At 44.3% G+C, this 26,491-nt stretch overlaps 1 protein-coding gene across 1 annotated transcript in view; it reads right to left on the reverse strand.

Moving 5' to 3' along the window:
• Positions 1 to 12,094: 12,094 nt before the first annotated feature.
• Positions 12,095 to 26,491, reverse strand: part of GRM1 (glutamate metabotropic receptor 1) — a 201,272-nt gene continuing 186,875 nt past the window's right edge. The window contains exon 9 of the mRNA XM_009646976.2: positions 12,095 to 12,932. Within this exon, the coding sequence (XP_009645271.1) occupies positions 12,095 to 12,932 (838 nt within the window). The remainder of the gene's footprint in view (positions 12,933 to 26,491) is intronic.

The following is a 26,491-nucleotide window of genomic DNA, read 5'->3' on the forward strand; positions in this document are numbered from 1 at the left end:
TCTTACATTTTCCAATGAAAGTGCTACTTACTGATAATCAAAAGGTGGACTCATGTCTCTTAGTTATCAGATTAAGACCGGTAACTACTTTTTCTGCATGGCTTGAGGTGATTGTCAATGATGAAGAATGACCACACAATCATTAATGACTGGATATTGTCTTATAAATATCAGGCTGTCAGACTAAGTGCAAAATCTTTCTTTTCTCCCAGGGAAACAGCTTTGGTTGAAAAACACCGAATTACGTATTTCTAGGAAAAGATACAGTAAAAAATGTAACTTCTTTATAGGCTTATGCAGGGCTTTCCTGTCAAAATAAAGGAAATAAATCAGACCTAGTCTTCTATTAAAGACTATTTTTCTTTGTCTGAACCTGGTTAAATGTGTATTAGCCACTCATGGCAGTTATGAATTGCCCGTAAGGGAATTGCCTTTTGGAAAATTTAGCAAAACTGGCCTGACTGGATGATTAGCGTCAGGCATTAGCTCACTACATCAGGTGTTCAGTCTTAGTCAGGCAACGTGGAAAGCCTGCATGCTGCATTAAGTGTTGTTGCTTTAGCAGAGAAGAAAACATGACTAAAGGCCTTAGGGAAAATGCTCATAATCGGAGAATCCTCTCCCTTTTCTTCTTTAGCTCAAGCAGTACATAACGTGCCCAACAGCTGATGTGAGAGCCACCATAGAATTTCTGTATATACCTGACGGTCTGCAGGAGGCTTATTTTCTGCAGTATGGTAAACTAAATAATAAAATAAAAATGTCGGTGCCTGAGCGGACCTTTCCTGGTAGGGAGTAATACAAGTTTCCTTTGAAGTGTTCTACAGATGCAGTGATACTTTCAAATCTGGGTTAAAGAAGAAAAAGACTTTTTGCCACTATATCCTATAAATTCTATATTAGAAGCTGGACCCTGACTCCTCTGTCCTGGTCACTTCACATTCATGATCCTTGTGAAATTTGGGTGTTTAGACACCACTTAAAATTTTTTAAAAAGAGTTCAGATTTTCTCAAAAGAGCAGGAGACAGAGAAATCCTTGACATAGTGTTATAACAACAACACTATGAGGCTTCTCGTTTCTTGATACCCTCCGAAGCATTACTCAGCCTTTGGCTAGACTGAGCCTAAAGCATTAGGAGGAGAGTCTTGAAATAATTTGTAACATCTCAGCTATTAAGTTTGGGGACTGTTGTATCTCTTTCAAGAATTAGCCCTTCTTTCTGAGAGATGCACTTGCCCTGATGGGGCTTCTTCTCTTTTGTGTTTTGCTTCTGTTGTCTTTTCCAGTATGATCCACTGTGACAATGGGTACAAACCCAAAGAAAATCCTCAGCTGACAGGGATGTCTGAGCTTGGCTCATCAGGGACAAGACATAAAGGTCTAATGGACAGAGTGCACCACTTCTGCCACCCAGCCCAGTCAGAACTCTGGATTTTCATGATCTAGCCAGGATTTCATGTATGTCAGAGTGAAACAACTCATGGGAGTCATTCATGCAGTCTCTCTCCTTTTGTTTGTGTCACTGTGCGCCATTGGGTATTGGCGCCATTGCTCTCCCTTCCCAAAGGGGACAGTGACAGCAGACCACCCGCTGGCTCCCGTGCCCTCAGGGGCAAGCATTAGTTCTGACTTCAGTCTGCATTTCATTTAGAGTCCAGATAAAAATGCATCAGTGGAGACCCCTGGAGCAAGCAAACAAAATAACCAGAGTCCTGCAGACCCCTGGCAGGCGTCTTACCCCAGGGAAGGAAAGAAACCACTGCGAAGAGCCAGGGCTGGCGCTTGGGGGGTGCTGGAGGCAATGAGAAGCTGAGGCTGGGCAAGCTGCAGGCTGTCCCCAACATGGCAGCAAGTCCTACACTCATGCAGACACCCTGGCCTGAGTCCCTTGGACAAGGACAGTGAGGGGGAACTGCCCGTTCTTGCCGTTTTCAAAGCTCTTTGTCCCAAACTGGTCCCACATGTGTCTTGGTTGCATTGGTGAACAGACCTGTGGTCTCGAAGGGCCCGAGAGGGCTCTGTCTGCCCTGACATCCCCAGGCACAGTGCCAGCACACGGGGGACCCTCTTGCAGGATGCCTGGCCTCTGTAAAACAGTGCTCCCAGGGGCACCTGTCAACACTGAGAAGGCTTTGCACAGAAAAGTGCCTTTCTCCCCCATTTCTTCATTCAGGCTTGCTTCTTTGTGTCACAGGTGAAAAGTTATTTGTGACAGGAAGATGAGGCATGTAGGCAAGGGAAAGTCCTGGCAATCGAGCTGGGGAATTGAGGTCAAAAGGTAAATACTGCTTGCTGTGGTGTTTTCTGCCAGCTGTGTGTTGTACATGCTGTCGTGAACAGAGGTGCTGAGGCTCCCAGCAGCCAACAGAGCTCGGAGAGCTCTAACTGCAGAAGGAAAACACATACAACACAACTGCCTCCAAGCACTGTGCTGTGCAAGGAAGCTCGACCACTCCTTGGGTCCTGATCTTGCTCCGGCACTGCACAGTGCCCAGTCTTTCACAGACCGGGTGTGCTTCGCATTGAAGATGATGGTGCCTATCTTGAAAAACAGCAATAAGAAGAAAAAAGCTTTGAGTGTTTTGTAAGTGGTGGTAACAATGTGGGAAAAGGTCTGTGCACAGCAGCCACCGAAGATGATGATACCTATCTCAAAAAACCAGCAGTAAGGAGAAAAAGGCTCTGAGCGTTTTGCAAGTGGTGGTATTGCAGCTGATAACCCCGCATTGTGCTGGAGCTGGGACTCAAAGCCTGGATCTTGCTGGGAAAATTATTTCTCCTTAGACCTGCTGGCATTTCTGTCCTCCTGGGGTTAACTGTGCTGTGGATTGTGGCCTTATTTGATGATTTATATGGCTGCAGCACCTGAGCCAGTCCCAGCTGATGTGTCTGTCGTGCCTCATCTTTGTGCGGTCTTTTTATTCCACAAGCTTTCACAGACCTCCAGAATGTTCATTTAGCACTAATCATGAAGTAACTGGAAACAAGAAGGAAAATGAGGGGTCTCAGCCAAAACTATCAAACTAAATAGTGCCACCTCCTCAGCTACAGCATATAAGCTGCAGAATAAAAGGGCGATGGAAATCCTCATGTCCTTATACACCCCCCTCTTGTGTCTGGACCTGAAATGGAGGGAAAGACAAGCTGGTGTCCAAAGTGTCTAAAGGATTTACATGGCCAGTTTTTACTTGCGTTCATTATAAACTGGCACCTAGCTCCCTTATGCAGCTTTGAAATAGCCCTGGGTAGATGAAGTGTCCCAAAGTCTCTACAGGAGTCAATAGCTGAACTGAGGCCAGGGTGCGGGGCCAGGGTGCGGTGCACCAAGTTTGTTCCCAACAGCGTGACTCCTGCCAGGTCCAATGGGTCTGTGCAAATCCTGCTGCCAGGGACAAGAGGAGGGAAAAACTTTCTTACCGTGTGTTTTTCAAAGTGGACAACCATATTGCCCAAGGGCAAAGAGCGTGATGGAGGGGAGGAGAAGCAGCAAAGCCACCTCTCGAAAAGGGAAATAGACCTCAGAAGGAAAATCTCTTGGCACTGCTAGGGAATTACAGCCTGACAGGCACCTCCACTCTGCAGTAGTGCCAAGGCTGGTAAAGGCACCGCACAAAATAGTAAGAATAACAAGCAGCGGCAGCAAACCCAGAGATAAGCTGAAGATCCTCACAACTGCAAAACAGAGCTTCAGGTGGGAAATGCACGTTTAGAAAACTCAAAAGTTAATAGCACAGGTATTGGACTAGCTTTTTGAGGAAAATATAATTCAGGACTTACACTGATTCATACACATTGAGGCTCTCAGCACTTAAAGGCTTCAGTTTCTAAATTAGCATTGCACAGATGCACATGAAAAACCTGGCACAGTTAAAAACATTGCCAGGTATTCCAGGCATTATTTTTAAGCAGAAAAAAAAAAACACCCAAAAGAACAACACCACCCCCAAAATTGTCAAGGTACCTGCCAAAGTAAAATACAGTTGAATTGTTTTGCTTACGTGTTCAAGCAACATGTATATAATATATCCCAGGAAAACATATTAGTTCTTTGCCTCCTTCCCCAAAGAAAAAGACACCTATTTGTCAATGTTTTTTTAAGTCTAAAAGGCACATTAAAAACCTCCTATACTATAAGTTTCTGAAAACATTGCTCAGATTCAGCTTCCATGAGAGCCATTCCTCCCAGTGATGGTATTTAAGCATTTTGCTTCGATAATTTTGCAGTCTGCCTATTCTAGTGTAGCTAAAGAGCGAAGGGCCAACCTTTTGGGTCCGTCCAAATGCAAATGGCAGGAAGTGATGGGACTTTGTCAGAGGAGAGTCTTTAGCTGAAGTCTTTAGGGATACACCGCTGGCTACAGAACACAGTCCTGCCTGCCTTTCTTGTTAGAGAGTTAAAAGCAAGTTGTTTTCTCCCTTCCAAAGTGTCACTAAGGACAGCAAAGGCTAGGGTGAGCCCTCTGCGCCGCTCTGCCCTCCCAGCGCCAGCAGCTTGGGGAGCAGCAGGCGTGATGTTTCCCCTGGACACATGTGCAGGGGCTGCCCGCGCACCACAGACATTTGGCAGCACGTGCTGCTGGGCATTCAGGAAAGTAATGGTTCATCACCCCCCAAATTAGGGCCGTAGGATTGACAGGTCTGCTTAGCTGTAGTGGGGGAGACCAGCCTCACCTCAGCCTTCATGAAGTCTATTGGAGCCAGGGAAACAGCTCTTGTTAAAATACTGACTTCTTCCAAGGCCCTTCACAGCACTGAAACCCCACATCCCTAGGTGGTGCCTGTAAGGAAAACATGCTCTTGGTGCACTGCAAAGACACCCTGTGCAAGGGACACAGGGAGCCAGAGGGAACCGACCAGGGACTTGTCTGCCCTGAGCCAGCCCCCCAGGCACCGCCTTTCCAGGAAGGAAGTCTTGCAGATCCCTGCTCCTGCTACAGACTCAGAGCAGGACAGGGAGGTAGAGTCCCACACACCATACCGTGGCGTGGGTTGGGGGTTGGATCTCATGCCACCTACATCTTGCACGGTGTGCAATAAATAAGTGGGTGTATTGAATGTCATAGATGCATACCACTCCTAAACTCTTATCTGTCTGCACTCGTATCTGCCAGCTGCTTCTCCACCTACCTAGAGGCCTTTCGGTTATGGAAACCCACAACTCACAATGATATTTTACTTCTGTAGAGATATACTGCTTACTCCCACCTTTGAAACTGAGTAGATAACAGATGCTCTTTCTTGGTATCAAACAGTGACCTGCTCTCTCAGGTGGGGAGGAGTTCTCCTTGGTGTGATTTACTGACAACTGGAAGCTAAATTAGTAAAGGCAAAGAATACCTTGCTTGTTTTCTGAGTCGGATAGGATTTACCCGTCTCACTGGAAATGGCAACCAGTCGCTCCTGCTTTCATCTACCATCTCTGGGAGCTTTCAGGGTGCGCTAAAATTTTGGCCCAGGTCCAGATATAGGGCCTGTGGTAGTACCCCGCACTTGGCTGCGTGATGTTCCTTATCTCCCTTTTTGCTAATAACCCTGTTGGAAACCTTACGCAGATAGAAATAGGCCTTGATATTCGCTACAGTCTGCTTCTTCTTCCCAGTGATTTGCAGACAGGTACTTGCCAAGTGTCTAGTGACTCATTTATTTGGGAAAAAAACCCACCACAACAATACAATCTGCAAAACCACGCTTTTCCCACTCCCATGTAAGAAACATTTTTAACAGCCGCTCAGACCTTGTGTAGAACAGCTATTGGCAACCCACTTCTCTGTTCTTCCCTAAAGAGTGATGAATACAACTTCAGGGACCCAACTGCCATTGCCTTTTGCTTCTGGTAGCCACTTACTCCGTGCAAAGTGGATATGACACACTAGCTTGGGTCCAGAGACCTGGCTTACTGAGCAGAGCTTGAGCAGGTAGGCATGGACTGGGCTGGCAGAGACATCAATGTCCTGACCTTGGCTGGAGGCTGGAGACTAAAGCTCAAGTATGTTAAGCTGCTTTGCTGCTCTGTGGTCCTGGACCAGTCATCCATTTACCCAGTGTAAAGCTATTTTCAATGAGATTTTTTGGCAGCTTGTGAATATTATGGTTATTTAATCTGACCCCCTGCATAGCAGAAGCCTAACAATTCTACCCTGTGAATTCTTCACTGAAGACTTAAAGAAAATTTGCTTAAATCTCCCAACCATCTGCTGCAATACTCAACTATCTTGACAATTTAGATTTGCTTATTTCTAATTTAAAGCTTTCATACTTGTGCCTCCCCAAGCCTTGGATTTTGTTATGCCTTTTCTTAGGTTAGATTAAGAGAAATGCAGCTGAAGGCATATAAATCCATTCCCTTTACACCTGTTATCTTCCCTTGGGGCTGAGGCCAAAGGACTCTAAAAAGACTCTACGGCACCAGAGTAGACTTGTGCCCTCAGTAAATTTGCAGATGACACCAAACTGGGTGGGAGTGTCAATCTGCTCGAGGGGAGGAGGGCTCTGCAGAGGGACCTGGACAGGCTGGATGGATGGGCTGAGGCCAACTGTATGAGGTTCAACAAGGCCAAGTGCAAGGTCCTGCACTTTGGTCACAACAACCCCACGCAATGCTACAGGCTTGGGGAAGAGTGGCTGGAAAGCTGCCCAGCAGAAAAGGACATGGGGATGTTGGTCTACAGCTGTCTGAATATGTCAGCAGTGTGCCCAGGTGGCCAAGAGGGCCAATGGCATCCTGGGTTTGATAAAAGGAGCTGCTGAGAGAACTGGGGTTGTTTAGTCAGGAGAAGAGGAGGCTGAGGGGAGACCTTATCACTCTCTACAACTGCCTGACAGGAGGCTGTAGCGAGGTGGGGGTTGGCCTCTTCTCGCTGGTAACAGATGATAGGATGAGGGGAAATGGTCTGAAGTTACGACAGGGGAGGTTTAGATTGGACATTAGGAAAAATTTCTTCACTGAAAGGGCTGTCAGGCTCTGGAATGGGCTGACCAGGGAGGTGGTCGAGTCCCCATCCCTGAAGGTATTCAAAAGATGGGTAGATGAGGTGCTTAGGGACATGGTTTAGAGGTGGGATGGCAGTGTTAGGTTAACAGCTGGACCTGATGATCTTAAAGGTCTTTTCCAACCTAGACAATTCTATGATTCTGTGATTCTATTCCTTTGCCAGACTAAAGCACATTAAGAACTGCTCTGGAAATCTAGAGACTAATAAAGCAGCTTTAACAGGCTGGAGCATCTGGCCTTCTACATATTTTCCTTTAGCACTTCCACCAACTGTTGTTTGCTCATTATCTACTGGAGTCTGTTTATATAGATTTTGCCCAATCTGCTCTTTCTGGTAATGTTCATATTGTTGTATATTTATGTGGAGAAATTAAAAAAAAAAAAAAGACAAAGAATATGAACTGAAATATTTATGTGGTCTAGAATGACTTAAACTGAAATGATCCTCATCCATACTAGAAGCTCAAAGCACAGCAATACAAAAACTGAAACTGCATCAAAAAGAAAGTAAGACTTGCTGGCCTTGTTATGCTAGTCAGGCTGTTTGGAAAGTCATGCATAAAACAACTAGTACTAACCTCCTATGCAAATACTGCAATTTGAAATGAATTCATTTGCACAGCATATGTGTAGCTAGTTAGACACCAGATAATAATTTTTATAATATTTCTTAGATGATTCTCAGATGTTACCATCATACTTATCCCCACGTTCATTGTACAATGTATCCCCAAACACCACAAGCGACTGCCGAGATGTGCAGCGGGCTCGGGATCAGATGCTGTGGGCTGGGTCCCACAAACAGTAGCTGGTTGCAAGAACGGTTCTGGCAGCAACGCTGCACTGGGTGCCCTGGAGGAGAGCAACTGCTGTGCTGCCCTGAGAATGTTTTTGTAATTGAGTCCACCTGACCAGCAGAACCTTCACTAAGACCTAGACTGCCTAGACTTTAATTGAGAAAAAAAAAAGGGGGAGGGGGGGGGGGGGGGAGGGAGAGAGGAAAAGTCTTTTCCTGTTTCTTCCCTGAGGCTGAACTGTTTATCACTCCATCCTTGTTCGATAGAAGTGAATTTTATAATAAAATTTTCCCTAATCGGGCTCTGTCAGTGAGGTGTCTTATCGTGGGGAGGAAAATGACACCGATCCTATCGAAAAACAGAGACGATGTCACAGTGTCCCCAATCACAGCTACTCAGCTTCCATATCTACCTTCTCCACAAACACCAAGCACTGCTTTTTCATAAGAACATCAAAACCTAGCGAAGTCATTAAAATTGCACCCGCGTAGAGTTGCAGGGATCAGCCGCACTAGCGCAAAATGGGATGTGAAGAGAGGGGGGGGGGGGGGGGGGGGAGGGAAGAAAAACCTCTACAAGCAAAGAGACCAAACTTTTGGCGCTTACCTCTGAATGTAAGATCATTCTCTGTACTCCAGCAGTGCAGTAGTTGTAGGTGGACTGACTCCTCAGACATGGGCTCTTGCAAGGCCAGATCCAAACGAAGCAGCCACTAGAAACAAGCTTATTCGCAAGTGTAAAGAGAAAAAGAGCTAGATTTCCTATGTTTAGCACCACTTGGGTCTGAAAATCTCAGCAGCACTCCAAAAACCACATTTATACTTCCATCTTACTGACCCCCTAGCTGAGGCATGCAGCAGTTGGGGTGTCACCAAAAAAGCCACAGTGTGCATGTGAGTTGCAGGGCAGTAAAGGAGGGAGGCACAAGATGCCCGGGATGGATCAATGCCTGTCGCTTGTAGCTGTCAAGAAAGCGTAACTGAGTTTCCCTGATGGGAGAAGCTGCCCTCTCACAGAGTCAAACACATGGAGTATTTCCAGTGAAGGTTTGGTGTTTCCCCATGTCCTTGGGAAGCAAAATTTCCTGTCATTTCCCATTGAATTATCTTCTGTAACGTCAGCCCAAATGCATATCTAGGGTGTTCCTGATTTTTATTAGGAAGCCATAAAGCTGGGGTTTGTTTTTTAATCAAAAATCCTCCACCTCTCCACCATCTCACTTCCATGCCACAATCTAATCAATACCTACCTCCACCTGAGCATCCCACCATCTCTCACAAATGATGCTGACAAGCCCTGGAACAATTAATTACTAGACATGGCTATTTTCTACTTAGGAAGCAAAAATTAACAATCTTGGCATTCTATTTTTAAATAATAAATAGAAAATATTTATTTTACAGCATTTTCAAGATCATTTTGACAAAAAGGCAGTTTTCATCAAGCATTTGACAGACCAAAAGAAAGAACTTTTACAGGAAGCTTCATAGCTCATACAACTACATACACAAGGTGAGTTCTTGCTCTTTAGATATATTTACGTATGTGTATGTTTCCAGTTTTAACAATTACAAACTAAAAGCTAATATACTGAATTTCAAGAAAACTCCTACTCATGATATAATTACATTGCAGTAATAAAATCAGTGCTTAATATGTTTAAAACAGACAGATATGAAAACAGTATAGTACCTTGCCACATTGCCGCCTCCCCAACTATAGGAATGTGTTATGTTTCTTTTTCTTACCTATCTCATTTCTTCAAAGACTGGCTTCCTAGTACTAGTTCTCTGCTACTGACAATGTTAAGTTTTTGGAAACAGCACAACAAACCTTATATTGAGATTATAAGAAGATAGAATTCATTGCCAGTGTGGTGATCAGCAAAGAAAACATGGCATTTTTTTCTCATTGCTTTAATGAGTAATCAGCATTACAAAAAAAAGAAACCACAACAAAAATTATCCCCCTAAAAGCCCCAAGCAGACAAAAATCAACCAACTGACCCTCAGGTGCCTTTAGTTCATTATAGAGACATCAATCTACTGACAAAGACATAACCGTGTCTTTGGGCAAAGTCATTTCATGCTTTACACATTGGGACGATGGTAGCAATTGGCCACTAGTCATATGGAAAGGAGCAAACATCATGAAAAGAGGATGAGGAAAAAAAAGGCTCTGTCTGGTTTTGAGCACCAGCCAAACCTTCCAACACCACTACTGTATAATTAGATAAAAACAATGAGATTTGGATCTTCAGAGAAGAATTGGGCAGCAGAGCTGCTTAAAATTCCAGTGAAAAGAAAGGAAAAGTGTAGAAATATGCTGAATTCAGAAAAACCCTGACAGAATATTCACAAGAAGCAAGGTTAAAATCAGGGTTTGCAACTAGAGTAGCATGAACAGTTTCCTTAAAAATATCTTTGGAAATAAAGTGTAGAACTGTGGGACAGGTTCTCAGCTAAATTCAACAGCACAATCGAAGTTCATAGCAGCTAAAATCCTGTCCTGTATAACACGCACATTTATAAATAGGGTAATAATAAGTATAATTAAGTTCAAGCCACAGCAATTAGACCAGGACTTTGAACATGCCGGCCTTGGATTAGGTCCATCTCCAGGAAACACATGAAGGCTAGAGGAGGAGGAATGAATGACAGACCTACAGCTGCCTAGGAGTGACCTTTAAGTTACAAGATTGTGTGTTAAATAGAAGAAGTGAAAGCATACAGAAAGAATACACAACTAAACATCATAAAGAGATTAAAAGAACTCTTTATAACAACCCCTGGGAATTTATGCACACATTAAGCACTGATGAAATTTCCTGTCTGGACATGATTTTATTTTAAATTATCTGAAGCAACAGAATAGTTTAATTACTTTTCCTGTCTCACCTTTATACTGGCATGTGCAAGATTTCTAAACCAGGCTTTTTTCTTTTTGTGTTTTCTTTTTTTTGTTAACCACGCTTGCTGCAAATGTAAAATAACAAGTTCTCAATGCACTGGTTATTAATACCATATGCCTACTTCATAAAATATCTGCAAAATAAAGAACCCTGTTATAAGGGTAACAACTGTCTCAGCTTGTATATGAAAGAAAATGTGTTAGCACAGCATACAAACCTCCAAAGAGCTATTGAATATTTCTAACAATGCGATATAAAACATGATTTAAACATAAAAATCCTCATAGTATATACGACAATCTTCCAGTGGTAGTTACTGGACACTACGCTTCACACATACCGTACACACGCATACAGAAACACAAACGTACGCTCACCCTCTTGCTTTGAGGATGACTCTGTAACCCCCAGTATGGAATTGCCTTTCATTCAGAGTAATAGTTGTTGCTCTAAGTATACAGCTATTTTCCAATGTATTTGATTCCAAAGAAACACAAAGGAATGATGTAATCACATGGCAAATATGTTGTATTATGAAAAGTTAGTCAATAAATATTGTTCTGCTACGGGAAATGTTGTGTAACAGTTTAGCCACATGGTTTGCAATCGTATATAAAAGGGCAGTTTTTCCAAGTCCTTATCATGTTACAAGTACTACAGCAAGGGCTTTCTTCAGAAATCTCTTGAGTCTTAACTTGATCATATTTCTTGCTCTGTTCACAATCAGTGTTAAAAAAAGCCCAGATCCCCCAAAAAGCAGCCTAGTATGAAGAACAAATTGTTCAGACAAAAGTCAGTAAGAGCCACGTGCTTCCACATCAGCTCAGCTCCACTCCCCCAAACACATCACGCAGTTACACCACCTATAGAAACCAGGAAAAAAAATATTTATGCATATATATCTCATATACAAGTAGCTTCATTCCTCCTCACCGCATTCCACCCTTCCAGCTCCTGGGTGTGTTGCTTCCGTAGCAGACAGACAGCAGTCATGAGATGTGCTAATGACTTCTCTAGGTCACACTTCCCAGAGTCCTTTTCAAGCATTGCCAAGAAAGGGTGTGACTTAAGTGTATCTTTTTTTTTTCCTGTGTGTTTATTCATTTTTTTTTGCTATAGAAGTTGTCTCTTGGGTTTGTGCTTTGTTACGGTTTCCTACCATTTTCTCAAAGTACAATATTATTAACAGCTAGAGAATTTTGAGCCCTCAGAATGGATTTTTTTTTTCTTTTTCTTTCTTTTTATTTATTTAAGTGCAGGATGAAGATTTTGCCCTGTCATACGTGACTTTGCTCTCTGTTCTCTCTCACCCCTCAGCCCTGGGAGACTTGTCTCCCCAGGACCTCCCAGTGGGCAGCTGCCAAAGTCTTTCTCGTCTTGTCTCTTGCAGCGTCTAGAGGGTGGACGAGCTTTGCTTATAATCCCTCAGGATGACAGAGGCATAGGTCACATCTGGGGGGGTGCAGAGCACCGACTCCGAGACGGGGGAGCTGGGCACGGAGCTGCCCGAAGCCACTGAATCCCGGAAAGGGGACGGGGGTGTCAGCGCCGGGGAGTCTTCCAGAGTCAGTTTGCTGGTTGCAGGCTCCTCATCCTCCTCCTCTGGGTTCTTCTCATAGACGTATCCCTGAATGAGCTTCAGCTTCTCGCTCTCCGCTTCCTCAGCTGGGGGGCACAGGGGGTCCCCGCTGAAGTCGGCCACCGGGAGAGGCGGCAGGGGTGGCTGCTGGGGTGGGGGAGGCTGGTAGGGGGGCCGCACGCCGTTCCCCGAGCCGGGCGCGGGGAGGACGGCGTTGAAGTCGGGAATGCCGGTGGCAAACTTGTTGACCACTCCTTGCAGCTGGTCCATGAGAGACCGCGGCTGCAGGGGCAGGGTCTTGGGGGGCTGCTCGGGCAAGAAGAGGTGGGTCTCCTCCGCCGTGGCCTGCAGCGGGGGGGTCGTCGCCACCCGCCTGTGCACCACCATGGAGGGGCTGCCAGGCTGGTTGAGGCGGACGGGCTCTCTATCTTCTTCCTCCACCACATTGTACAGAGTCTTACTGCTGCTGTCGGTAAAGGTCAGGCTCTTGCTTTGGCCATGGTAGCTTTTAGTGAGGGGTTTGATCACCGCTGTCTGATTGCACCCTGTCTCCTGGCTCTTCACATGCACTGAGAGTCTGTGCCACGTGTGTTCCCCCTTGGGAGCTTGTCTTCCACCTGGTTCAGACCATGACACAGACTTTCCATTAGAACTATGAATAAAATAAAGATGGGTTTATTTGCATTTACATTACGCAGACACGGGCAGTATAAAAAAAACAAGCCTACAAAAATACTGATTGCTTTGCCTCATTAATAAGCCTCCCCCCTCCAGTTTTTTGTGTCCTCCCGGAAATACTACAGAAGGAAACAACAGTGCCTTTTAACAGCAGCAATTACTGCAATGTTCATCCAAAAGCAATTACTCCCTGCTGGTTACCCACCCTGCAGCCACCCTGGAAAGCCTAGCCTGCAGGAAGGCCTGTGGGGGGGCTGGTGGTGTTTTGAGGACTCCAGCTATGTCATTTTGTATCTAGGTTTGCTCCCCCCACCTTGCAAGGGGGAAGAAAAAAAAGGGGGGAGAAAGTGACGAGAAGAGCTTTAATTAAGCCTGATTTATAGCTTATAGGAAATATTTCCAAACTGTTGGAAGAAAAACAACCCACAGCCTTAGCCTTTAGCACGCTGGGTAGAGGGAGGAATTGTTACGAACCCCTCCTTTTCTTTTCATTCCCTGGCCCCTCTTTGCACTTAGGAACAGGTTAGCTATTACAGAAATGAAGGACCCACAGGGCCTCCATCAGGCAGGAGGCAAACACACTTCTTCCCAAGAGAATATTATTTACAAACCGGGATAAAATTCTGGGATTGAAAGCAGTTGGCTTGTGTGGGTGGAGGAACAAGCAGCGACACGATCATGGTGAGCTGGACCCTCCAGCACGGGGGCTGGATCCCACCACAACGCTGGGGTGTTTGGCTGAGTGAGAACCCGAGGGTCAGGTCTGTCCCTGAGGAACCGTAGTGGGGGTTTTCGTGTTTCCCTGTACCTTTGGAGGGAGCGGCGCTCAAAGGCAGAGCGGTATCTCATGAGCAGCCGGTAGGACAGGGAGCTGAGCAGTGCTTAAGAGAACCAAGCAATTGTTTAATTGCAGGTCAGGCAGTAGAGATCATTTACAAATTATAACATACATCACCTGGGTGGAAACCAGAGACTGGAGAGAAATTCTGAGATGATTTATGCGAAGCAGCCTTATCTCAGGGTTTCATCCCTCAGGGGGGCAGAAGTAAACAAAGGATTACATTTCAGACCCTGTGATTGCGGTACAGGTGGGAGGCAATCTGGGTGGGAGGCTGGCACAGCAGCATTGCCTCCTGCTACGGCACACACCAGGGGAGATCGTTTCCCTTACATACAGCCTGCAATATTGTTCTGAGTATTTGGCTTTTCCTTCCTCAGACTCCCTCAGACTTCTTTTTTTCAGGGAGTAAATAACTGCCAGTTGAATTTTGCAAATAAAATATTGACTGACTTTGTGATAGCTGGAAGAAACTGGTACAACACAGATAATGTTGTAAATCTGGCAAAACGGAAAAGAAATGTACATGATGATGTGACACTTTTCTGCTGAGCAGTAAATATTCCTGAAGAAAAAAAGAATTTGAGATGGATCCAAGCTGGGAAGTTGAACTCCAGACTTGAAACACTGGACCTGTGACTCACCACCTCTGTGGGAACTGGCTCACAAGAACGGGCCAATCTAAAAAATTCATAACTCCCCGAAGCATGTAGTTGGTAGGACCTGGAGCTGTTTGGATTTAGAGCTTTAACCTAGAGGGGGGGAAAAAAAAAGAAGCCAAGATCCCAGCTGAAGAATGAAAGCTCTATATTGTAGTGATCACTGAAAAGATAAGAACGAAGGTTTAGAAGCATTCCTGTTTTGATCAAAATGAGCTGTGGTATGACTTTTTTTTTTTTAAATGCTATAGAGATAAGCAAATGAATGTAACTGTTGGGTGTGAAAGATTTTTAAAGTAGTATTTTAACATACCAAGATCCACAAACTCTTCACACAGAAACACATTTTGTCTCCTTTGACTTCAAAACAAGTCTCTTCTTGTAGAGAAGAAAATAAGTCAAGACAACTCATATTGTATTTTGCTGATGCCATAGTTTACAAATACTGCAAAGGGCTTTTCTGAAAAAACAACATTATGATTATCTGCCATCTCTTATGCTAAGTCCACTTCTGCATCATTTACTTCTTCATATCTAGCTCTGGTGCGTCATCTCACTTTTGAATCCCTCCTCACACCATCTGTTTAGTCTCTATCTCATTTTGTTCCCAAGATTTTGTATTTTACATCAAAAGCAAGCACTGCTATTTTAGGAACTCACTACCTCTGTCTTCAGATCTTCCTCCTATTCAGTTCATTTTCCTCCCCCTCACTCTCAAATTCTGTTCTTCTGACTTCTTTCTTCTGTAGCACTCTCCATAATCTACTTAATCGAGCGCAAGTCAACGGCCGTACTTTGAAACAAACTGCACTGGGACTGCAATACCCGATCATGAACAAACCGCTTAATTGGGATTTGTCTGTTACCAACTTGCTCTGCTGGCAAAGCTGGTGCCGCTGAGGCACCTTCCCTCTGCTTGCCAGGCCTCACTGCTCATGACCCCGATGGCCTCGTGACAAATAGCTTTAGAACCGCAGTGGCTCTCCTTGGGGTCAATCTGATGATTTCCACTAGGAAATCTCTCTTTCCTGTTACTGCTTTCCTCAGTCTCTCGTTCCAGCTCTTTCCTTGTTGTGTCCACGCACCATTAGCCTGTTAATAGTCATGTTTGAGGCGGAGTCACAAGGCCATCGTAGAAATAACTGGGCTCTGTCTTACTGGATGGCTGGTAGGGAGTCACGCCGAGATTGACAGGTTCAGGCAGAATTAAGAATTAACATCGAAGAATAACACTTGTCCTGGCACAAAGATCAGCCATCTTGAATGGCATAAATCAACACTTAGACAAAAAGCGAAGATGGGGCTGGAAAAGCTCAGGCCTGAACTAGGTGTTGGTGAGATAGGAGTCAACTCACTGCGCAAAGCAATGATGACAATCCTGACTGTAGGTGCGATGCATGGTCACCATTTGCTAAGTGGTTGTCGCCTTCTTTTTTGAAGGAAGAATCCATGGGAAAAGGTGAAGATCAAAATAGTCTGCCTGGTATAATGGGAGGAGGGATGATTTTTCCACATGAAGGCAGGAGAGGGCAGCAAGCCAGATCACAGTTGGGGTATTGAAAACGTGGTGTTCGATTGCAGAGTGACGAAGTGGGATTAACTGGTGTTTTCTTGCTTTTATCAGTAGGACCATTATCCATTTCATGTCCATCACGTATTTATTTGCCTTTCCTAACTAACTTCCTCTTTCCTTTATACAATCTCCCATAGGATTTAGACTTCACACTTAACTGCCTGGAAGTGAACTACTTGGAGTCTCAAGGGATCTTAAGGTTGTATATACCTGTGTATACCCAGTGTAACACTCCAAGTACTATTTCTTCAAGTCCTTGCATCTAGCATAACTGTTCAGACAGGTACCTATCAACACATAAGATGGGCTTGCTTTTGCTTTATAGGCAAGGGCATACATTGAATTCAGCTGCTGTTTCTCAATTTTCACCACAGTTTTGTCTAGGTTTTTCCTATCTGGGGGGAATTGACATAAGTCTATTTCTTGTGTGAATTTTTATTAGTTCCATGAGCAGATCTGTCACTATTTTTGGTAGTTCAAAGTGTTGTTTTTAATACATGCATCGATCTTTACAATGTACTCTCTGCATGAGTCTGGGGCAGTAATTTTCAGATACGTTCAGCTGATGATTCTAGACACTAAAAAAAAATGGAAAACAACTTCAGACCTTAATAGTTACTTGCAGAAAGTCTTTAAAAGAACTGATGTACACAAATCTGAGACCATAGTCCAAAATACCCCTGCCCAGCCATCTCTTACCTGAGGACATGCCTACTTCTTGTTAGATGGCTCACTGTTCACTGTTAATTATCTCCAGCTGCCCAAAATCCTCCCCCTGCTTATGACTAGGTCTGCCCCAGGCTCAAGTCCGGCCCCAGGTTCAAATCCAGTCACAGGCCAAGAACAGAATCCTGCTCCTGCCAGTGCCTGGGGATCTGACCTTGTTGGCTTCCTTGGAGCAATGCTGAGTCTGAGCACCTCACGAAAGGTGATTCCTCCCTACATGGCAGCATCCTGAAGATGTCTTACACTAGGCATTCGACAGCAAAGATTTCTTTGCATCTTAGAGGCTGGATGTTCCTGAGGTAGATGATTGCCCCATTCCTGAGAGCCAGTGGTTTAAGGTAATCTAGTCTGTGCAACTCCCTGATCTTCTCACCAGCAAAGCTATAGCCTGAGACCCAGAGCATAGAGAATCAGAGAAACTTTCAGTCGTGTGTATCTGAACCTTTGCCTTTTTTGCCTTGAGCATTTTATGCATAACAATCCCTAACTGATGCCACATGAAATGGTTAAACAGAGTGATATTCCTAGGGTGCTCTGATGAGGTTAACTTTCGGAACAGACATATCGGGAAATGCTCCTTATCTGATCTAGGGCTTGTCACCACCAGAGTGACACAGCTGGAGATACAGTCAAGCAAAGGGCTTGATAAAGAGCCCTTCCAGTTAAAAAGGAAGGGACATTCCTGGATCTGTCAGAGTTCATCCCCTATTTCATCCCTTCAGGATGCCAGAGTTTTGGTCTGTTATCTTCTCCAAGTGGCCATGAGCTGAGGGAGCATCTTAAGCTTGCTGAGATGAGGGATACAATCATTTGGACCAGGCCTGGTGGTTTTAGACAAGATTCAGTGCACATTTGTGATATAAGGCTGGGTTTTTTTGAAGTAGCAATGACAACTGACCAGTGGCAGAGGTTATAGGAGAAGTGATGTGTGTTCCTTTTCTTTCGTTGATAGACAGATGCTTTGGCCAAACCTACCGCCTTGTAGTCACTATATTAACTGAAATGCCACAGCCAGTAGGAACAATTGCGATAACCTCGTGGTCCCTTCTATGAAGCTAAAATTTTAGGAATGAAAAGTAAATGAAACCTGAGAAGGGGCTATCAACTCTGTCAACAAAAATTTGGTCCAAATCAAACCCTGAACTATCTTATCAGCGTCAGGTACTGCCCAGCCAACAAATGATGCTCCCGCCTTCACAGAGCCAGGCACCGTTCCTGGCCAATTGAAACTGTGCTCCAGAAAGCAGGATGCTTTCCCTGCACACTTACAGAGAGATGGCCAGCCTTGAGATACAGCAGGGAAGCAGAGCAAATGAAAGGCCCCATCCAAAAGCTGTGCATTGGACAAAACCTTTCTCGGCCAAAAAGAGCAGCTGCTGATGGATGCCTCCTAGGGAAGCCACAGAGGAATTTCTGCCCTGCCCACATAAGGGCCATCCACAAGCTTTCTCCAGCCGTGCAATCATGTGAGAAGCAGTAATGAGCCTGAGTAAAGGTCTGTCCTGCTGCGGCCTCACTGTTCCCAGGACCCAAGCTAACAAGCTTAAAATTTAAGGCTTGTGCCTGCACTGCAGCACATTGCAGGTGCTTTGCTGGTATCCCCAAGGTCTCTTCCATTATTGTCTCCATTTCAGTAATGCCACTGGGGCATGAAATTTGATTAAGGGCGTGAACTGGTTTTAATCCAGGGTAGCGATACCTCCCTGTGCTAAACAGGACCCTCCTCTCGGAGCTGCAGCTCATTTGCAGAGCAAGCCACGCTGGTTAGCATGTTCCTGCATGCCTAATTTTTTGGATCATTGCTTCTAGGGACTCAGCTCTTTCACTAATCCAGGTTTAACCTCTCTGTGGCTCGCCTAAGAGTGAGGGAGCCATCATCGACCGCAGTCCCTATCTGGTGTACGCTCAGGTTTTTTTGCCTAATAAGCATCAGTTATTATCACCTAAAAGAAAAAAAAATAACCACAAACCAATTTCAGCCTTAGTCCATTTACACTGTAATCTCTCAGTGATAAAACAACCTTACAACAGCTCTCACAGTGTGACTCCAATGCTTTCTGTGGTGCTGTATAATTAGAGTAAAGTTTAACCTCCCACTAGTTTGGGGAAGTTTCTGGAAATTGAAATCACTGAACTAACTTCTCCGTGTCACTCCCTTTTTTTTTTTAGGTCAAAATTGCCTTGGGCATGGGACACAATGTTCTATGTAAATTAGAGAGCTGCTTTAAATGTATGATGGAAACTGCCACACAAAGCGCAGGAAAACATAACGCTGTCGGGCTGGCTCACATGGGCAGAACCCGATAAGACTTAGGGTTGTTGTGGATGACCACAAGCCCAGAGCCACCTTTCCAACCCTCCGTCTTGCCACTGGCTTATGTCAACTAAATCTAACCTAGTTACTTCCTTCATTAGTTATTCTGCTGCAAAAGTTAAACATTACTTTGATCTGAGCTACACATAGGCTTTCTAATATACATCGACCCTATCAATAACTGATTTTTTGCTGATTTTGTTGTTTTTTTTTTTAAATTGAAATGTTAATATTATACAGACTGTAACGTGGATGCAGTAGCTATGTCTAGCCTGAATATGTTGTGTTGTGGTCCTGGTTCCCATCCACAGGGTCCCCAGGTTGGGGTCAGACACCCGGAGCAGGATGAGAGGGTGCCAGCCCCCACCCCCCCGCCTCTGTGCCCTGGTGACCCAGATGGGGAGCAGGAGCCAGCAGGGGGGACTGACGCTTTGCACTCGCACTACTGTGGAACTGGGTTGCTGCTAGGCTCATACCTGGTTCCAGGGCAGGGAAGTACTCCCAAATCCAGCAGCTGACATATAGCCAAATGTCCCTAAATAGATAGATTTATTCACTTTGGGTCTTAACAATTGCATATTTGTACATAGGCACTTTTATACAACTGTAAATTCGGGGCATGGGGGGCGAGCGAGATGCTCACTGCAATGCTTCAGTGTAGCTGAAGTCCTACAACTTTAGTATCACAGATCTCACTTACCTAGCTTAACAAAGGCATGAGAATATTACACTGATAATGTACACAAAGGGCTGATTACTAATTATAGTTACTACTATTAATTAATAGTCTCATCTGAAATATAGAAGCTATGTCACATTTCATCCATCTAATTATTAGTGAAGAAACTTTTGGTTCACCAGGTGTTTTGCTATAACAGACTGATTAAAAACAAGTTACTACAAATAATTTGGAGAAATATATTTACAGAGTTTGCAAACTGCTTGTGATCAGTTGGCTTTGACAATATGAAAGTGCCCTCGAAGTGCAAAGCAGTGTTGCAGCTCACAAACTCTTCATGAAGTATTTTGAAAAAACTATCAGATAGCTACTAATGTGTTGCTTGGAGAAAACAACTTGTTCTAACAGATAATACAAAGTTCAGGATAATAAACAGTTTGTCCCAAATAGCAGGCAAATTCTTCCAGAGTTCAAGAAATGAAGATCAGAAACCTGCAAATCAAAGTGAAATTAAAAAGCGCTCTTACTAGTGAAAAAATTTTGAATCTGTTTATTTTGTTGCCATTAGTAAGTAAACCCCACCAAATATTTAGAATGAATACATCCTAATGGATCATCTTTGTAATTTTTATTTTAAGAATTTTAAAGTCAATGCATGGAAAAAGCATGGTGTAAATTATCACACATCCTCTGATATTAATGGAGAAGCACATTTGTGTTATCTGAAGATGTCTCTCATGCTGCACACTCGAATAAGTGCATATGACAGGGCAGCCAATGTCAATACCTGAAGCGAAGCATTTATTCAGACAGGCTCAGAAACGAGCACAGCTAGTTGAACCCAAAACCTGAAAATTACGTGTTGAGCAAAGGGACCTGGAAAGCTTAGGAGCACGGGAAGAAAACGATAGAATGAAATTACTGTAGGAAAAGTGTAGGTGGGTGCAACTAAGACAAAATAGTATGTAGGGCTGGACGACTGTGAAGATCAACATCCCTCAAAAACCATTGCATCGAATGAAATACCATTGAAAAAGATCTTGAGCTGCTGTTGAATAAGAAACACTAATTAATGCCTTTGGAATATAATAAAGCCACAAAAAAAAGCCCACGAATTCTGTGTTTCCCACTCAAAAGCACCACCCTATGGTACAGAGATTAGGTCTTTCCTATGAATGCAGTTTAACAGTAATTAAGACAGTTGGAGGTTTGTCCTTGCTTTCTGTAGTCCTCTGTGGTTCTGATGGAAAATGATTCGGAGCATCACGTTTTTTACCAGAAGGATATTGACAAACTGGAAGCTGTGTACACAACAGCAACAAAAAAAACCATCAGGGACAGAGAAGAGAGTGTGTGAGAGAAAGATAAAAAAGCTGAATATATTCAGTTTGATTTCAAACATCTGAAAGACATTAGCACCGAGGTAGGAAGGTATTTCACGTAGCATACAGATGCACAACTGAGAGCCCTAGATGAAATTACAAAAGGGAAAAATTTTATGGAAAATCTGGAATATTTCCTAGCCAATAGCTGTATCAAAGCAGGAATAAATTCCTAACGAACTGGTAAAAGCCTGTTGCTCTGGATATTTGCTGCCAAAAAGTCTGCAGCCCTCACAGAGGTAGCAGTCTGTGAGGTCTTTCTGCCACTATAACTTGAATAAACTCCCGACAGTTTAAACAGTACCCGAAGAGCCATCAGGATGCCCTCAACATGTCAGCATTTTGAGTGCAAAGTTAAGGCAGTTGCCACAGGAAGCCTGGTCATGAGGCCCCTCGTTTGCAGTGTACAGCTCTCCCTAACATGCTGGAGTAGATAAAGGGGCTGTAAAGCCTGTGGGTTTTCTGGGTGTATCTGAAAGTTTCCATGGTAACAAATGTACAGCTTCAGGAGAAAGGACCTCTGAAACTCGGAGCTGATGTTTCTGAGTTTTTTAATATGATAATAAATGTTTGTTATTATATTTTCATGATTCTGCATTTCTGACCCTCTCCAGGATCACTCGGAGAATGGGGATCAACCTTAGCACAATAACTGATGTTAAGTGTTGTGTATATCAAAACACAAGAGAGTTTCTAGTCCCTACATCTGTTGGCTTGTAACTGGAAGGTGAGGGATTTCTAGCATCCTGGGGTAGCAAAGCAGGGCTTCCTTGGGAAAATCCAGACTCGCAGACTGCTGCAGTTCTGGTGACTGTGGCTCAGGCGTGAGGCCAGAGGCGGTGGTGATGGGCATCTGGTGATGTGATGGACACACGCCTACTGCTTAGCCTGGGCTGCGTGGCCACGGGGAGCTCAGGCAGTCGGTCGCTGATGGAGGACGTGCCCTTCCCCGGGCCGCAGTGCAGCACTGCCAGGCCTCTGAAAGCATCAGCCCTGGCTGGAGGGAGAGGGAAGCCCGAGGGGCAGGAGTGGGGGGAGAAGCCAAAACAGCAAGCTTCATGCTCAGCAGGTCTGAAAAGCTCTGCTGCTTTTTAAAGCCTTCCTTATCTGTGCAGCTGCCACAAGCTTTTGAAGTCCCATCGACTGGTTGGAGTCCCACCAGAGGTGTTTTTCAGGAGCTCATGTGGATGAGGGTTTTTTTTTTCTGAACTGAAAAAAAAATCCCAAGCATTGCCATGCAAAAAGCAGGAGGTTCAGCCTTCCCTGCGCTCAGGAGCTTTACAGCTTGTGCCCATACTTTTTGAATATAATCTGTTGTTGCCTTCGCCTTTCTTTGCCTCTTACTGATACGGCTGTGTTGGACTCCCATTTCACCACCAGTCTTCCCAGAGAGACAATCAGTGATCTGTGCCCTGGGAATCTGCAGCACTTGCTCCAGATCAGAAAAGAAGGGCATATTGTTGTCGGGCTGGAATCTAATAACCAAATGCTTGTACTGCTCCCTGCACTGCTTTGTAAAGCCTGCCTTTCAGGGTGGCAAATCTGTTTCCTGCACAGGCCCAGTGAAACCGTCACTACTGCTCCAAATATGTGATGCATCATATGTATTTCTTCTGATCTGCAAATCAGAGGGGCAGATTTGATTGAATTAACAGCATTGCTACCTGTCCACAAACAGCACAGACTCTCAGAGTCATCTAGAGAGCTAAAATGCTTTGCCACTGATTAGAGAACTGAACAGCATCTCTGGCCGTGCAGGGACGGCGGCTGCTCAAAATGCTGTGTCAGTGGATCGCGGGCAGCTTTCCACCCAGTCACTGCACAACCTTCCCTGGGGCAGGGAGCAGGACTGTTTCACATCTGCAGTTTATCAGATGGAAACGAGCATCAATCTGTCCTGGAAGAAATGAGGCGAGGCCTTTCTGTTTTCTGCAACAGCTAGCATGTTTTCTCCTCTGGGTTTGTGTTTGCTCGGAGAGGGCAGTATTTGCACTTCTTGTTTCTGAAGAGCTGAACTTTGCTATTGTTCACTGAACGGAGAATATGCAGAATCTGAACATCTTTCAGAAACTGTAACAGGACAAATTTCTCTGCTATTGCTTAAAAATACTTCAGGGCAGCTGTTTGTTCCCAGGCCAGATTCTGATGGTTTTATTTATGTGTGCCTGCTCATGATTTCCCTGTTCTGCGAATCCCACCAAACCAGTGTTTTCTGTGTTCCCTCTGCTGGCTCTGCAGCAGCAGTTCACTAACAAGCACTGTTAGCAGGAGCTGTGCACAGCAAAGATGTCTTGCCGTGAGACAGCCACTAGATTGTTGTTTAAAGCACGCAGGATAATGTCATCTCCATGCAAAACTGTAAAAAAGAATGGAAATGGAAAAAGAAGATAAAATTAGTACAAAAAAAAAAAAAAGGATGTATTTGCAAGGTTGTAGGCATTTATAAATTAAATTGAAGGCTTTAAAAAGAACAGTAAAAGCTGCAAAAAAATTATTCAGTGTCCCCTTCATCACATCTGGACAATCAGGTAAAGGCATTGTGCGAAACAGGGGACATAAGCAAATTTCCCATGTTTAATGGCATGCACCACATTTGTCCCATCATTAGACATGATAAACCAATGAGAAAGAGAAAGCAAGGGGTAGAACCACTCTTTGTCATGCAGCTTCTCTTACACATTCACTGCAGTGTGGGATTTTTCAAAGCTGCACATGTGCCGACGGACACTGGCTGGTGGGCGAGAACTCTGGCTGCCTCTTCCTGAAGATTGAAAAGAAAAAGACACCCAGTGAGTGGTTATACACATGTGCACACATGGTGGCTATACCACTCAATAGGGTGCCTGTCCCTGACCTACGCCTATGGGTCACTGCGGGCTTTCCCGTTTTTTCGCCTCTTGCCCATTGGGCCTGTCACCTCGACTTGCACACAGGTTTCCCCCTGCCTCCAGCGCGGGATTGTTTAAAATAGGTTCTCATGGTGTTTTTTTCCCTGCTTCCTCTGCTGAGCCCTGATGCGCTTTACGTACCAGATGGCAAGGGCTGCTGTGCACTTAGCTGTCGGTGGGGCTTCTCCCCTGGCATTCTCAGCGCGAGGTGAAATGATGAAAAAGGAGCATCTGCCTTTCGCATCTTATTTACAAAAGCATCATCCAAAGTTTTTGTTGGTGGAGTTTTTAATATATACTCAGCTCCTGCTTTTTCTGCGTGCCTCTCATTCCCCGTAACCTGCATTTCTAAATGTTTCCTCTCTTGTACTTCTTAGCTTTAGCTGAACAGTCACTAGCTTTCATTATATGTGATTTCACTGTATGTGCTTCTTTTTTCTCATGGAAATGTTGGCCTTATTGAGGTAGACACAAAATGAAGACTCTCCTAGGGTCTCTATCTGCAATGGTAATTCCAAAAGGGATGGCAGGTGGCAGTTTTGGCCATGAATGTAAGGCAATTTCCACATCATTTTTCTCCTCTCCCTTACCCTATCAAGCGGATGCAAACTCTCATTTGCCTTCCCCAGTATCACTAAAGATATATACACACACGCACGTGCTTTGACAAAAATCTCAGGTATTTTCGCACATGGAATGTATCAATGAATTTCTGCAAAAAAAGTTGTCATTGTTTTGCAAATAAAACGTGAACCAAAATTCAGCATTTCTCTCTGTCAAACAAACAATCATAGTGCATGCTTGCCAGACTTCTCTTTACCTCAAAACAACAGATTCATGGATGGTATGTGCATGTACTACATACTCGGTACAGCTGCTGGTGAGCCAAACAAGCCATTCTTCTCACCACATACTAAAGCACGGGAGCACAGCGTGATGTACACAGAATACATGCATACCCATTTTGGAGAGGTAGATGCCTTGAGATGACTTCTGAACTATTATGAATAAAACACAAATAAGACATACTGCTGAGCAATTTTGTAAACCTACTGCCTTTGAAATCTCTAGAATCATTAAATTCCTTACCAAATGTAATGAGATTGCTGAGATTTGACAATTTAAAGGCAATCATAATTAGGAACTTAGCTACCATGCTCTCTCCTACACCCTATTAAAGTTACAGAGATTATTAAGCTCCTGATTAAACAGAATATCCAACATTTCTACAGACCGTCAGTTTTCTTCATCTATTGACAGAACAAGAGCTTTTACCTTCTGTGCTTGCTTTGTTAGAAGTCAGAAATTAGTAGTTTATTCAGTCACAGGAGCTAATTTTACAAAACAAGTAGCAACATGCAGTTGATTATCAGAGAGAAAAATCCAGTTCTAAATGTATTTCACACAATAGAGGCCACACAGCTACGGATAGCCTTGCTCAGGGACCCTGGAAAAGGTGGGAGACTTTTGTTTCAGAGCACTGCTGGGGACCTGGGTCTTTCTGAGTCAACAGGCTTACCGGCTTTCGTCCCTCAGCTACTGCAGTTTGGAGTTGCTTCTGGCTTGCTTAGTGGCATCCGTCCCCCCCTGCCCCCACATCCCATCCTGCCCTCCCCGCCGCCGTATTTCTTCTTATTCAGATATATCCCTGGAGTGAGTTCAGAGCATTTTGCTCTCCGAGCTCTGGGCACCTGTAGGTCTTGTTATGAAATCCTCCTATGTGAAAGGAAGAAAGAAGCCTGCTTCCTCAGGCAGTCCAAAATGCTTCCTAACCTGTTCAAAATACAGCGAAGTCTTTTCTTACTGTGGCTGTAGTTGTGCTCCTCAGCCAAAATCAAACACAGATATTACATGTAATAGAGTATGCAACCTCCAAATGCCTCACCAGGTTTGTATTCTGTGCGAGGCTGTTGTTAAAATGCTGCCAAGCTCCTTCAAAGCCGTGGTCTGCCTTTTAGTCAAGGTCAAGGGGGATCCTCACACGGTGATATACAACATATACACTGCAGAAATCAGCTCTAAATCTCAAAGTTCATGCTTCAGTAGAATTCAGATTTGGATTTATAGTGAAATTTGGATTTATAGTGCTATGGGAAATGTAGTGCATGTGTCAGTTGTACTTCAGTGAATTATTTTGCAATTATCAAATCATTGTCAACTGCATAAATAATAATAAACATTTTTGAAACGTTCCATTTGAAGTATCCTTGTAGGCTTGCTTTGTCTTACTAGCAGTGTGTGCTAATACTGCGGAGCCCCAGTTCAGTATTAGCGTCCAGATCTCTGTACCTCTCTTTTTTCCTTCTATTTTTAATTATGACAATGTATCCCCTCTTCTTCCTTCCAGCCTTGCAGGCAGCGATGGCACTCCGCATACATTTCTCTGGTTACCAAAAAATGAGGTAGCCTGCCTGTCTTTACAATATGAGGATTAATGGGTCATTTGGGGGCCAGTGTGCTCAAGGGTAATTCCT

Source organism: Egretta garzetta, unplaced genomic scaffold (assembly GCF_000687185.1).
Source record: "Egretta garzetta isolate BGI_Z169 unplaced genomic scaffold, ASM68718v1 scaffold139, whole genome shotgun sequence".
Lineage (NCBI taxonomy): Eukaryota > Metazoa > Chordata > Aves > Pelecaniformes > Ardeidae > Egretta > Egretta garzetta.